A 14,874-nucleotide genomic window follows, 5' to 3' on the forward strand; every position below is an offset into this window, starting at 1 on the left:
TCAAATGGAAAATATCTCCTAAGGTTAATTACAATCTATAACATCTTCAAGGGACGATATTAAGAACTCGGCTCGTTTACAGCCCTACGTTTCTCTATAAAAAAAAACATATGAATACACGTGGCTTATATTTATAATCGTAATTATTGTTGAGATAATTTTTTCTTAAAAGGGTTTACATAAATGCCATTTAATTCTTGTGTATTTATTGTCTATAATATCTAAATTTTAATTTTATAAATATGGCAACTTATTAAAGCATTTAAAAAATGTATTAAAATAGCGATACTTTTTTAGTTTAATATAAAGAATATGGGATAAGAATATAAAAAGGTAAATTTTAGGAGTTTGGCATGTAAATACAAAAAATCTGTTTTTTGTTATCGTTTCATCAGTCGCTCGCCCAATATATTTCTCTCTCTGCGTGCTCGATTGATACTCTTGACTTCACCGAGTTCTTCAAGAAATCTCTCCTCCTATCACAGATTGATAGAGCAAGTACCGAAAGATTGCTTTTTTGATTATTCTAGGTCTGGAATCCATAAATCCATACTGCAAGGAGGGAAAGAAGGGGGATTGTGCCTTTGGGCTTCAGATAGATGGGCGGCGGCGGCTTCCATGGCTGAGTTTAGGCGTCAATGCGAACTGCTGGGAACTTACAAATTGAAAGCTAGGGTTTTGGCTTGAGACAGCGGTGATTTTTAGTGGTTTGTGAGATGGAATCTAGGTTTAGAAGCTGGTAGCATATTTTGATGGAGGAGTAGGTTCTGGAGTTGATCGGAAGCGGATCGGTTGGGGTTGGTGAGTCTGAGGGCTGGTGGAGATTCCTCCTCTGGAAGCTGCAGCGTTTTAGGTTTTTGGCGAGTCTGAAGTCTGGTGAGTGATCCTGCGCCTCATCATGGAACAGGTCATCGGTGGAAAGTTCAAGCTTGGGAGAAAGATTGGAAGTGGATCTTTCGGAGAATTATACCTGGGTAGGTCAAATCTTTTCGCGTTTATGCATTGCTGAACAATATTTTGTTCTTGTTTTACTTTTAGGTTTTGTGGGTTGGTTATTTTAGCTGTGTTTTGTGTTTTTAGGTGTTAACATACAGAGTGGGGATGAAGTAGCCGTCAAGTTGGTAAGTTTCTGTCTGATTAGTAGATTTGTGACGCCTTTTCAAAGATTACTGTGGACTTTATTTTGATTTTCTATGATGAGATGTGTTTGATCATTGAAAATTTTTATCGAAGTATGAAATTCATGCAAAAAAAATTTTTTTTTTAAATTGTTTTGGTCATCAATGACTTTAACTAGCTCAATGTGAAAATTAAAAAAAAGTTTCTAGTTTTTAGTTGTACAGTTCCTTAAACTTTGTCAGTAAGGTGCTGGGATTTGCTCCAGTGCTGTTCTACTTTTTAGTAGAGCTTATCTCTATCTTGTCGTTTTGTTCATTAAAACAAGTTTTTTTTATCATGGAGCTTACTGGAGCAGAAGTATTTACATATTTGTCAAAATAAGTGAAGAATACTGAATTTGTTATCTGCCTGCAGAACAGATAACTCAATATTATAGTTTAAACAAAATTGCCCTGTTTTGCGTTTTTTTCTTTTTTCTTAAAGCTTCCTGAGCAGTCGAAACATTGCTATTTACAAAATTAGCACCCCAAGTGATTTAATTTGAACTACCGAACCGATGTATTTATATGTGCCATGATCAAACCATTGAGAAATTGATAAAAATGAAAATTATGAGTTTGGGTTTTATCATGAATTTTGATATTTGTGCGAGTTTAAAAAATGGATGAAAGATGGTGCTAGACTTGTAAATTGCTATTTTTTGAGTGCTATGTATTTAATTGCCCCATTATTATTGTGTCAGGATTAATGCTTCCACGTTTACTTAACCATTCCAATATGTTTTTAGGAATCTGTAAAGACAAAGCATCCTCAGCTTCATTATGAATCCAAACTTTACATGCTTCTTCAGGGAGGAAGTAAGTTTCTCTTTACACTTTTCTCCCGCTGCTCTTTACATGGGTGTGAATTGTATATTTATAAAGGAAGATTGGCATACATTCAACTCTTATGTATTTACCCATCCAACACTCAAAATTCAAAATTTTAATTTTATTTACATACATACCACAGTTACCACCTTACCTATGCATTAAAAGGTGTATTTCAATTTTTAAATGTTAAAATGGTGGTATTTTTTATGTGATATGATAGATTTGAGTGGGTATAAATGCAAAAAGTAAATTTTAGGTCTTTGATGTGTAAATATATAGCATATGGGTGGTATGTATGTAAATGCCCCATTTATTAAGTTATCTGGTTAATTGTCTTTTCTATTTGAAATAGCTGGAATTCCTCACCTGAAGTGGTTTGGTGTCGAGGGTGAGTACAATGTAATGGTCATTGACCTTCTTGGGCCGAGCCTCGAAGACTTGTTCAACTATTGCAATCGAAAGTTCTCATTAAAAACTGTGCTCATGCTTGCTGATCAGATGGTTAGTTCATAATTCTCTTTTTCTTTTTTTCTTTTATAGTTTTTGGTTAGCTATTCTTCGTGAACAATTTAAATTAGGAAGATTTACATACATACCGCTCAATTCCTATGTGTTGATGTTAATCTATAGGTTAACCGTGTTGAATACATGCATTCAAGAGGCTTTCTTCACCGTGATATTAAGCCAGACAATTTTCTCATGGGCTTAGGACGCAGAGCCAATCAAGTATGTTAGCGTTATTTTGAAATTCATATTATAAGCCGGTGTTAAAATTGCTTTTTTTATACTCTGCAACTTGTTTTGGTTTATATAACTTTGGCAATTTCCCTCACTTTATTGTATGATTTTGCATTTTCATACACCCATGCTTTTCAATTATCTCAAAATTTACATCAGCTCCTGCTGGCTCCAGCTAATAATTAAACTACTTGTGTTTTATTTAATTGTAGGAGAATTTTGCATCACAGCATATAAGAAATCACACCAAATTCCTCTGCCTTCATGAAATGTACCAAATCACCAAAGCAAATCTTATTGTCTAAATGATGAACTAGATAGATTTATGGGTCACAATCTCATACGTAGACACAATTCTTATGTTATTACATATCTCACACCTATACTTTCATATTTACATACATAACACTTTCAAGCTTTAAAACTATGCATGAAAATGTGCATTTCACTTTTAAACAGTGGTTATAGTGCTATTTTTGATCTGATATTAAAGATTTCAGTGCTATAACTGTAAATATGAAAGTTTTGGTTTGAGATATGCTAATACATAAGAATTGTGTGCTATTTATGTAAATGCCCAACATGAGAATTCAAAGAAATATTCAATTGCACTGTGGATACTTAATGCTGTTGTATGTGATTGAGGGCCATTATAAAAACATTTTGCTGACACAAATTATATTTTATAAATGAAATGAAATTCTCTTGTATGCTTTAAACACAGATAATTGTTTTCCTTAACATGGTTCTTTCTTTCGATGATTGTTTTCCTACTTGTTAGACACCCTTATTGGGATATGGCTCATGATGCTTATGGAAAGCTTTTAATGGATGTTATTTTACATTGTGTGGCCAAATCTATCTATAATTTCTTATGCAGGTGTATATTATTGATTATGGTCTTGCAAAGAAATATAGAGATCTCCAAACTCATAAACACATTCCGTACAGGTGAATCTTAAGCTTTCATCGTGTTTCTACATTTCGAAGTTTCCTTATCCTCTTTCCTTGCAATATGTCTTGTGGTAACGAACACTTCAATTTCCAGCATGCATGGATTTATCTATATGTTCTTCTGAATGTACTAAGCATGCATGCATCATACGCAAATTGAAAAAAAAGAGAGAGAACCAAAATTTTTGGGAAATTTCTTTAAGAGGTTTGCATGTGGATTTTGCATGAAAATAATTAAAAGGTGAAACTAGCATTTAAAATGCTAATTGCACATTCATGTTTAAATTTAAGCTCGCATAATTGTGCCGATTATTTAACTTTGTGTCGATTCATTTAAGATTGCTGTCAGTTATGATCATAAACAATTATTCTTGCTTTTTTTTTGGTAATTTTTTCAAATATTTGTAGAGCTACTTAGATTGACGCAATGTCTATGTGAGCTGATTTATGATTTATTGCAGCAATGTGGTTTATTGATAGATTTCCGCAATCTCATGATAACATCAAAGATTACAGTCCTAAGATATGATGGAACCAAACTGACATGTATTACTTGCATCATAAGTTATTAATTTACTTGCCTGATTAAATTGGAGATGATTTATTCTAGGCCTTCAGAAATTTAAAATTGACAAAAAGTTAGATCTACGATAATCCTATTTACAGTTTTAATATGCAGAAAATGTTATGATGTTCAACCTAATAGGCCCATTGATCACACGCAGCCAAATTTTAATTTGGATAAAAAGGCTATTTACATACATGGGACACAATTCTTATGTATTTACATATCTCACACCTAAAATTTCATATTTACACACAACACTCTAACCTTTAATATCACATAAAAAATAGCACTATTATCACTTTTTAAAATTGAAATACACCTTTCATGACCAGGTTTAAAGCACCAAAATGCTATGTGTGTAAATATGAAAGTTTAGACGTGCAATATGTCAATACATAAGAATTGCATGCCATGTATGTAATTTTTTTTTAAAAAAAAAGGGTATTTACATACGTAGCGCATAATTCTTACGTATTTACATATCCGACACCTAAACTTTCATATTTACACACATAGCTTTAATATCACATCCATAATAACACTAGTACCACTTTTTACAAGTGAAATAAACCTTTTCATGCATAGGTTTAAAGCACCCAAGTGTTATGGATGTAAATATCGAAGTTTAGGTGTGATATAAATGCTTAAGAATTGTCAGGATGCCAATCAAATACTTCTAAATTTATAGTCCGTTTTTCATCAATTGTGAAGTAAGCTGGTTTTATAATCTTTTATGCATGGTGAATTATTTCAACAAGGTCGGGCCTTATGATTATTTCCTTTTATAGATTTTTCATATTAAAAACTCCGGTACCTCATTTGAAATTCTTATTTAATCTATATGTATGCACTCAAAATTTATAAAAGATAAAACTTAAATCTCTTACTCTATCATCATGAATGTTTTAGCAATCATGAATGCACCCTAAATTGTAGATGTTAGATATATAAATACATAGGAATTGAGTGGTATGTATGTCAATATTCCAAGCTTATATTCCCCTTGTTTCATATTTACTGATGCAAATGCCATTTATTTTCAACAGAGAAAATAAAAATCTAACGGGGACAGCACGGTATGCTAGCGTTAACACTCATCTTGGTGTTGGTTAGTTTCCTTCGCGGTCATTTTTCGAATAAAAAAATATTTGCTGATTTTGTTTGATTTGTTGTCAAGCATCTAATTTACTCATTGAAGTGCATTTATCTCCATGCAGAACAGAGCAGGAGGGATGATTTGGAATCTCTTGGTTATGTCCTAATGTATTTTTTAAGAGGAAGGTTGGAATTTGATGGGAGTGGCTCATTTTTATTGGGCATTTACATACATAACCAGCCAATTCTTATGTATTTACATATTTAACACCTAAAATTTGCTTTTTTACATTTATACTACCCAAATCTTTCCAAATCTTTCATATCACATAAAAAATACAACTTTTTTAACTTTTTAAAAAGTGAAATACATCTCTTCATGCATGGGTAGGGTGGCATATATGTAAAAAGTGAAGTTTCAGTGTTAGATATGTAAATGCATAATAATTGAGTAGTATGTATGTAAATCTTTGTATTATATTTGGGTTATTTTTTAACAATTCTATTCTCAGCCTTCCTTGGCAGGGCCTCAGAGCTGGTACCAAAAAACAAAAGTATGATAAAATCAGCGAGAAGAAAATGCTTACTCCTGTTGAGGTAATTGGTGCGTGCTTTCCCCGAGTGTTATCCTTTCAAATGTTTTCCACGTCTGTCACAGGAGTTGTTAAAAGTTGAGGAAAGTCACATATTTGTCTTAAAAATCAGGTGCTGTGCAAATCATATCCACCTGAATTTGTATCTTACTTACACTATTGCCGGTCATTGCGATTTGAAGACAAACCAGATTATTCTTATTTGAAGAGACTTTTCCGTGACCTTTTTATTAGAGAAGGTAGGAATTATCTTTTTTATGAACACATTTCATGTCAGAATGAAGATTCAACATTAAATGTTTTTTTTTTAAGCAGATGAGGATTGACACCTTTTTACTGCAGGTTATCAGTTTGATTATGTTTTTGACTGGACTGCATTAAAATATCCTCAAGTTGGTGCTGAAGGCAGAGCAAATGTATGAATTCTGGATCATTGTTATGCCCCATTGTGTTTTGATGTTTTTTGGATTGGTTGGCTTTTCTTATTTATATTAGATATGTAAATACATAAGAATTATGTGGAATGTATGCAAATTCCCCTTTCCATTATTACAGGCCAGTGGTAGAGCAAGTGGAGCAATCGGACCTTCAGTGGAACGAACAGACAAGGCTTCAGGTTTTCATTGCACTCTCTCTCCCCACCAATTTCTTTATTTTTTGCTCCTTTGTTAAACTCTGGTTCAGCCTATTTATTTACTTCTTTATACAGTGGGACAAGAGTTTTGTGATAAATTTTCCGGTGCGATGGAATCATTTGCTAGGAGAGGGGTATCTGGTGTTGGCCATCATGGAGAGCATTCCAAGCACAAAGTTTTGGAGGATGCAACATCAAAGGATGTAAGCCATTTTATTTATTTATGGTGTATTTGTTTCTTAGTGAGGAGCTTATTGATGAAGTTTGATCATGGCTTGTGGATTATCTTCTGTCTCTTTTATGATATTATTATCTTTTTTCAATGTTTATCTGTGGACCTCCTCCTATATATGGGGTTTCCTTTAGGATGTAATGGAATTTGATGATGACTTGTGTCTTCTTCTCTTCTCTCTCTTATCCCAGTTGTTCCCTTGCCCTTTCTGTCTTCCTTTTTCTTATGTCCTACCCTCTTCCTCTTGTGAGCTAGACTCACTCGGTCTGCTACCGTAGTCCCTAGGGGTGTTGAGGATTCAATATGAAACCCATTAAACGTCGGCTCAAGATTTGCTCCAAGTCATTCGATTTGATCTCGATTCATTCCAGAGCCTAACTCAAAATCAACTTGAATGTGTTGAGCCAAAATTTTGGTTGATGGCTCGGCCCGTTTGGTGGAATTCAAGCTCAATTTGAGAAAAATATCCTTTAGATATTTGAGCGAACTTCCATTCTTGAGCTAAACTTTTAGCCTTGCTAGCACAAGGTAGTGTGCATGCTAAGAGGCCATTTGCTTGCTACTTTTGCACTGACCCCAATCCCCTCCCCTATTAATCCAACACTTTCACTCCTTACATTTATATGCAAATACTGTTGCATTGTATTATACTATTAAAATATCATAAATTGGCAAAATATATGTGCGTTCAAATAATTCAGTGAGAATGTGCTAGTGTTTATAACATCATGATATTAAAAGAGTAAAGTGCATAGTGAAGATTAACTAGTCTTTTTCTTATTATAATTTCACATGACTGATGATATTAAAGATTTCTACAAGCATTATTCGACCAAGGGACTGAAGTAATTGTTGGATCATGCATCTATTTGCCTAGTCTAACTTCTTGTTATTAGCTTGTGTGGAATTGATTGGATGATTTATTTTTGTTGAATGTTTAGCCAACAATGATGATATTAATCACAAGAACTCTAAATATGAACTAGTTTAATTTGGGCTACAAATATTACTACTCTTGGCTTTTGATACTATGGAGGATAGTATGTAGATCTCATCTTGTACACACCCTCATGCCATCTCCCCCCCCACCACTCTCGTTACCTCCAACTCTTTAAGAGAAGAGTTTATGATTTGGGAGATCGTTGTTGTATTCATGGGTTGTTGATTTATGTTACTTATGTCTTTTGAACTAATAAATTTTTATATTCATCTAGTAGTAGTCTTCTTGTGTAAATGGAAGCTTTTAGTATGTAGTGGTAACTAAGAAAAGAAATGATTCTTTGATGTTTGATCTTAAACCCTCACACTTGCGAGAAAATATTGCGTGCAGAGTCCGGACACGAGCTGTGTCCGGTCAACGAACGTGATATAGCAGAGGTCCGAGCTCCCGCTCCGCCCCGCCCTATCTCGTCTGTTGTCCGGACGCAATATTTTTTCCGCACTCCCATCAATCTCCTCTTTTCCACTCCCACCTCTCTTATTTGGGCTCCTTACCTCTCCGATCCCTCTTCATTTTTTTTCTCTCTCTAAACCCTATTCGTATCTATTCATTCCTCCTAAATAAATACTTAAGAGGTGTCTATCCACTTTCTTATTAGATTGTTTACCACCCCTTTTTCCTTGTTACCACAACCACCACCCCAACAATCACACAAGATAATCTCTATTTAACATAAACCTTGCTCAACTACTGCAAGCTCATCAAAAGCTTTCTTCCTTTGCTAAAATATGAGAAAAAGGAGATCCATTGATGATATAACTTCAAATTGTATAAATATTCAATGCAGATGTTATTTTGAAATCAGCTTATTTTAGGCCTTAAATGGAGTTATTTGTGAATCTTCTCCCAACTATAGATGCTAAATGGCATTGTTTTTGAGAAAATATATCAATTGCTATACCTTTTAAATTTTTGAATAGGGTTGGTGAAACCTTTCAAGCCTCAACAAATGCCTTTTTTACGGAAATTTACATAACACACAATTCTTGTGAATTTACATTTCTCACATCTAAATTTTTATATTTACATACATAGCATTTTGGCGCTTTAAACCTATTATGCATGAAAATGTGCACTTCACTTTTAAAAAATGATAATGTTGCTATTTTTATGTCTTTTTTTCCTGAAAATTTTTAATGGCAAAAGCTTGATATGTGCTTAATCTTGCATCTATAACATTGCTTCCCCTTAAATTCTTAAAAGCATTTATATTTTGGTAATCCTCATGATGCTCACTTGGAAACAAGTTTCATCTTCTTAACCATCTCGATCTCCTCCTTTAAAGGTTCTGGATTCAGAGAAAGCACAAGCATCCTCTTCTGGGAACGCCGGCGGACTCTCCAAGCGGGCTATCATCTCAAGCAGCCGCCAAGGGTCTGCGGAACCCCCCCGATTGGTCTCAAGCGGCGGCGGTGGCAATCACTCTGCCGTAAAACAGAGTAGTCTGAATCAACCTCCAGCCGAATTCAGGCCGTCGACGCTTTCCCGACCCGCCATCGCACGAACTTCCCGGGACGAAAATCCCGGCAGAAGCTTCGAGCTCCTCTCCATCAGCGCCGAGAAGAGGAAATAACAAAAGGCTTTTCATTAGAACCAGTATATCTATAGAAGCAGGTGGGTGGTATATATGTAAATCAACTTGTGTATAAATTTCCCTCACAAGCTTTTGTATGGTGGGGGACTTTGGATTGGGAGGAATGGGTGTATTGCTATTATGCTCATCATTGTTTGTTGGCTACATTTTCATTATAAATAAAAATATAGAACATTTTGAGCTTTGAAATGCTATTATTTTGTTATTTTGGATTATTTTGTTATGGTTTGGTTTGAGCTATGTAAAATGTAGAATTAGAGCAGGGGAAAATGAAATTAATACACTACATGATTTATCTGTTAGAATTTAGACAAGATTTTCATACATTTCACTCAATTTCTATGTATTTGCATGTGTACCTCCTGAACTTCAATTTTTTACATATATATTATCTTAGAAGTAAGGGTGTAAATGAGCCGAACACGAGCTGAGCCTGGGCGCTGTTCTGGGCGCTGCTCCTGTTCGGCTCGTTTATATTTCGAGCTCAACAAGCGGGTTCCGGTTCCACTCCTTTTCTTATCGGGGCGTTCACGAACAAATAGTCATTTTGACAAAATTAATCAAGTATGTTAAGGATTGAAGCAGATTTAAAACATCATTTGAATCTAATATAATAATTTTTATTATATTTTCTTAATTAATACTTTTAATTGATTATAAATCTTTGTAGTCTTGTAGTCAATTAAATTTTTTAAAAATATTACTCATCAAAGATATATATATATATTTAAATGACTAGTTTTCATAGTAGTTCAGATGAAGTTAACCAGAAAACAGATAAAAATAGGCAAATTTACATAAATATCACACAATTTATATGTATTTACATAACTAGCATACAAAATTTAATATTTACACTCAAAACATTTTGGTCATAAAATTATATATGAAAATGTGTCTTGCTTGAAAAATAGTAATATTTTTGGTGTGATGTATAATATTTGAATATTATGCATGTAAATATGAATCTATATATTAATATATAAAAATTTTGTTTTGTATTTTCTCTAATTATCTAATAATTAAATACTTAATTTCTCCCCATTTATTAAAGTGAAAATTACACTTCATTTTTTTTTTTCATAGATGACTTCTTAAATTTGCATGAAAAATATGTTTTTTCATGTTTTAAAAGTTATAATAGTGATTTTTTTATGTGCTATAAAAGATTTGGGTAGTAAAGATGTAAGAAGGTAAAGTTTAAATTTTAGATACGTAAATACATAAAAATTGGGTGGTATGTATGTCCTTGACTTATACCTAAGGAATCAAGCGTGATATGAAGAGAGAGATGTGCGAAGAGATATAAGAGATAAATTAAGTATTATTGTATATGGTTTCAACCGCCGCTATTACAATTAATGCTCCTCTATTAATCGAGGGTTGTGAATGGTTTTAAATAACAATTACACTCATGGCCTTTTTTAATCAGTCGGCTCCCAATTGATTGGCTTTCATGTCGTGTGAATGTTGAATATATGGTGGGTCCTCCTTTTGTTGGTTGCCTCTACCTGAGTGGATACTGAGTCGATCAACCTTTGCTTTGATCGGCCTATAGGTCAATTTACCCCGACCTGACTACCTCTATCTTTTAAGATTACACTAACCTTGCTCTTGCTGATCTTCTCTGAACCCTATCGCTCCTTTGACTTTGTTGATATCATCTTGATGGCCCGATTACCGATGAGATGTAGCCCATTTGGGATACGATGATTCACCCTTTGCACTTATGGCCCGATAAGCTCTGACGTTTAGAGATATTACCACTGAGAAGATTTTGGTTATTTCGTAGTTTTTTATGTCGATGTGCCGCTACCCATTTGGAATGTGAGAGACTCACTATTTGCCCTGTGACTTAACACGAGCTTTGAAAGCAATGAGGCGTTTCCATACGAAAGAACCATCATTTGATGACTTATTCTCCATGTTCCTGATAATGTAAGAGAAACTTCTTTTATCGAGACTATCCTTGGGTATCCCCTATGATGTAATTAATCAAAAGGATACATCTCTTTGGGAGACTTCTGACTCCAGAACAAAAATGTTCTTTTTGATTCTCTGATTATGACTAACTTATGTCGGGATCATTTCGTTGATATTAGTTTTCGAGGTATTTTGATCTGATTTTGTTCATATATATAGTTTCGACCTATTTCACGAGGATTACCCATATATAAGCCTTACATGTTTTTTTTCTTATTTGTCTATTTATTGTTATATGTTCTTTTTTATTTCTCTCCTCTTTGAATCATTTGTATGATACACAGAGAAGATTTATTCGACAAAATGAATAATATGATGACATATAAATATACAAACTGACGAATCTGAATTTTTGAAAAAGGAAAAAAAAAAACAGTCGACAGTCGAACACGCACAAATCTGATGCACAAATCTGATTTCAACACAATGACATAACTTATGCTTTAATATCAAATATAACACTCTGCCTCACCATCTCCAATCAAGGAGAAGCTACAAAAATAAGAGATTATTCTTGTTATTATTCAAGGCAGATATAACATAACCATCCATGGATCTCTAGCATCAATATCTCGCATGCGGAAAGCCCTCATAGAAAGCCAGCAGACTTTCCAACATCATCTCCTTCATCCCCTCACAACCGTTCCTCCCGCGCCTCACGCAACCACCCCCCAAAACCATTGGCTGCCACAGAAAACTTCCTTTCCATACAATCTTAACTCCCATAAAATTAAAAAAATTAAAAATAAATTAAAAATAATAATCACCAACCGTTTAAAATTAATCAATTAATTAAAAAATAAACTCTCTCTCTCTCTCTGTCTCTGTCTCTGTATTCTGCTTCCAGGAGGCCTTGATTTCCTCTGATAGAAGCTGTTGTTGCCGCCTCTCATGTTCTAAAACCACATTTTATAAGGTTTTCTCTATTTTATTTAATCAAAATTATTTGATTCATCAAAGTTTGTTTTTAGAGATGATGGTCATGAAGAGACCATGGCGATTAAGAGCAGATTAATGGGGTTCATGTGAGTTGATTTCTTGCTGCATCTTCTGTTCAGATCATACATTATATTGTATGATGCAGCTCTTATCTCTGTTTTTCATTCATAATGAAAACGATTTGGTGAAGGTAACGGTCGAATTTTGTTAGATTGATTGTTCTGTATCGCATGCATGTTAAAAAAAAATTTCAGAAAATATTGACGATTAAAACCTTATTTTTTATGATATTTACAGTATTCTTTGGTTTTCTGAAGAAACGTATAGCATTTTAATTTCTTATATTGCAAGAAAAATGAATTATGGTTTGTCTATTGATGGATTTGAAGAAATTAGTTAATGAATCGGGAGCTAGGTTTTAAAAGTTGAGAAAAGATTGGAGCTTTGTTGTCTCTAGACATTCTTTTTGGTTGATTTTGATGGAATGTTTTGATGCTGCATTTGATGTATTTTAGGGGATTTTACATGCATGATACTGAAAATATTGTTATTTATGTCACATCCTAATCCTAATGTTTAATATTACAAAATTGTTACTTCGTTAACGTTTCCGTCCACGCGTCTCCAACATGTCCTACAACGATCTTTTTCAATGTGGCTACTTCTAATCACGGGGTTGATTTTGGCGGAACAGCATAGAGACTGAGAATTGAAGAGATTGCTACCATTGGAGTACTGATGCATCATACTCTTGAGGTAATATTTTTTCGGTGGGAGAGACGTGTTTGTCAATGAGGGAAAGAAATGGCCGACAGGAGTGTTCATGGAATGGTCGGTAGGAGTGTTCATGGAATTGCCGGCATGAGTGTTCCTAGGAGAGTTGGAACGAGCGTGGATGGGATTGTACTAGTGGGAAGGGAGGTCGTTGGGTGTGGGTGCGAGAGGAGTGACTTGGGTGAGAGGGTTGGATGGAGAGGTGGGTCGGCGTGCGAGAGGGGAGAGATCAGGTGCGACAATGGTGTAGGCTTGTCAGATCATGTGGGAGGTCAGAGCTGTGTGAGGAAGGATTAATTGGTCTTATCGGTGTGTGAGTTGTTGTTAGATCAATGTGGGCGTGAAACCTAGAGGTACGTAGAGAGAAACCAAAGCGTTGATAAAAAGTATGATAATATTAAGCTTTGGGGTATGAGATACCAAAATGTGCTAAGTACCTTAAAAAAACCCTATATTTTATTGATATTTTGCATTTCTATGCTATATTAAATAAAACTATCATATTGTGATACTTTCAATATGTTATGGTATGACTCATATACCATATAGAGACAGACACTGGATCGAAGCAGAGCGGAAGAATCTGTCCAAATTGAGAAGTTACGTGGGTTGGGATGAGGGGGCAAAGCCCCGCGGTATGGTATAGGGGTAATGTTGTAATTACATATTGTGCCTAGGGTTTACTCCTGAGATTATAAAGAGGTCTGTTAGTAACCTCAGGAGGTTTCCCTGATTTCTGTAAACCTTTTTTCTGAATAGTGAAAGGAATCGCCGCTCTGCTCCCGATGACGTAGGCATCTTTGCCGAACCTCTTTAAAATCTCCGTGTTCTTCTGCATTTGTGTCGTTCTAGTTTTTCCTCGCCCTAATTTTCTCAACACAATAAGTTCATAAGACCCAAGAAGTAAATATTAAATTTTGAATATAGATAGTGTTATATTATTATACTCTTTTATGCAATTAATTAATTATAATTATTTTTTTTTCAACCTCAGAACTATTTGAGGTGGAGCTGAGAGGAGAAACATCATATAAATTACACAATTTGGCTGATGATGATGAACAATAAAATGAAGGGCCTATTAAAGGGCCTAAGATACATTTCTCAAATATTTGGTAAGCTCATTTAATGCTGCATTAATTTAATATTTATTTGCATATTTACCTTTTTCATAATTTATTTATCTAAATTTGCATATCTGTCTTTTTAATTTTTTACAAGATGAGGAGGAAAAGGAGATGCAGATTGGATATCCAACAGATGTCAAGCATGTGGCTCACTTTGGATGTGATGGACCTTCTGCAAATGCACCAAGCTGGGTAATTACATTATTTGCACTTATAATCTCTTATTTTTTTGACATAATATATATGGCAAATTCACATACATGCCACACAATTCTTATGTATTTACATTTCTATCAGGTAAAGTTTAATTTTTACATTTGTAGCTGTACTTGGGTGTCATAAATTTATGCATGAAAATGTATATTTTATTTTTAAAAATTTATTAAAAATGACATGTTTTACTTGATGATTTGAGTTGTATGTATATAAATATGAAACTTTATGTATTATATATATAAATACATAAGAATTGTGTGGCATATATGTAGATACTCTATATATATATATCTTTCAAAAGAGACTGTTCTACCAATAGGTCACAATTGACAGCACACATAATATATAGATGGATATATATGTGTTTGTGTGTGCCACCAATTGTGACCTATTGGTAGAGCAACCTCTTTTGAATGATATATATATATATATATAT

At 34.0% G+C, this 14,874-nt stretch overlaps 2 protein-coding genes across 2 annotated transcripts; both read left to right on the top strand.

The window, feature by feature from the left end:
- The first annotated feature begins 374 nt into the window (after positions 1–374).
- On the top strand, positions 375–9,577 carry LOC110020224 (casein kinase 1-like). The gene is made up of 14 exons (XM_020718253.1): positions 375–974; positions 1,081–1,121; positions 1,907–1,976; positions 2,344–2,492; positions 2,622–2,717; positions 3,610–3,680; positions 5,298–5,359; positions 5,469–5,532; positions 5,859–5,943; positions 6,052–6,178; positions 6,282–6,355; positions 6,495–6,555; positions 6,649–6,776; positions 9,091–9,577. Exons 1-14 carry the CDS (start codon positions 899–901, stop codon positions 9,376–9,378), a joined length of 1,392 nt encoding a protein of 463 aa, XP_020573912.1. The 5' UTR covers positions 375–898; the 3' UTR covers positions 9,379–9,577.
- A 2,604-nt stretch (positions 9,578–12,181) lies between these two features.
- Positions 12,182–14,414, top strand: LOC110020141 (CRIB domain-containing protein RIC5-like; the record flags this gene model as incomplete). The annotated part of the gene is given in 3 exon segments (XM_020718135.1): positions 12,182–12,407; positions 14,090–14,210; positions 14,317–14,414. Coding segments are annotated over 2 exon segments (162 nt in total), but the record flags the coding sequence as incomplete, so codon positions are not given.
- Between the last annotated feature and the right edge of the window lie 460 nt (positions 14,415–14,874).

Source organism: Phalaenopsis equestris, unplaced genomic scaffold (assembly GCF_001263595.1).
Source record: "Phalaenopsis equestris unplaced genomic scaffold, ASM126359v1 Scaffold000094, whole genome shotgun sequence".
In the NCBI taxonomy this organism is placed as follows: Eukaryota; Viridiplantae; Streptophyta; class Magnoliopsida; order Asparagales; family Orchidaceae; genus Phalaenopsis; species Phalaenopsis equestris.

Coding starts and splice junctions, on each gene's coding strand:
- LOC110020224 (XM_020718253.1), top strand. CDS start 899: ATGGAACAGGTCATCGGTGGAAAGTTCAAGCTTGGGAGAAAGATTGGA. Junction 2,718..3,609: donor TAGGACGCAGAGCCAATCAA/GTATGTTAGCGT, acceptor TTTCTTATGCAG/GTGTATATTATTGATTATGG. Junction 6,179..6,281: donor TGACCTTTTTATTAGAGAAG/GTAGGAATTATC, acceptor TTTTTACTGCAG/GTTATCAGTTTGATTATGTT.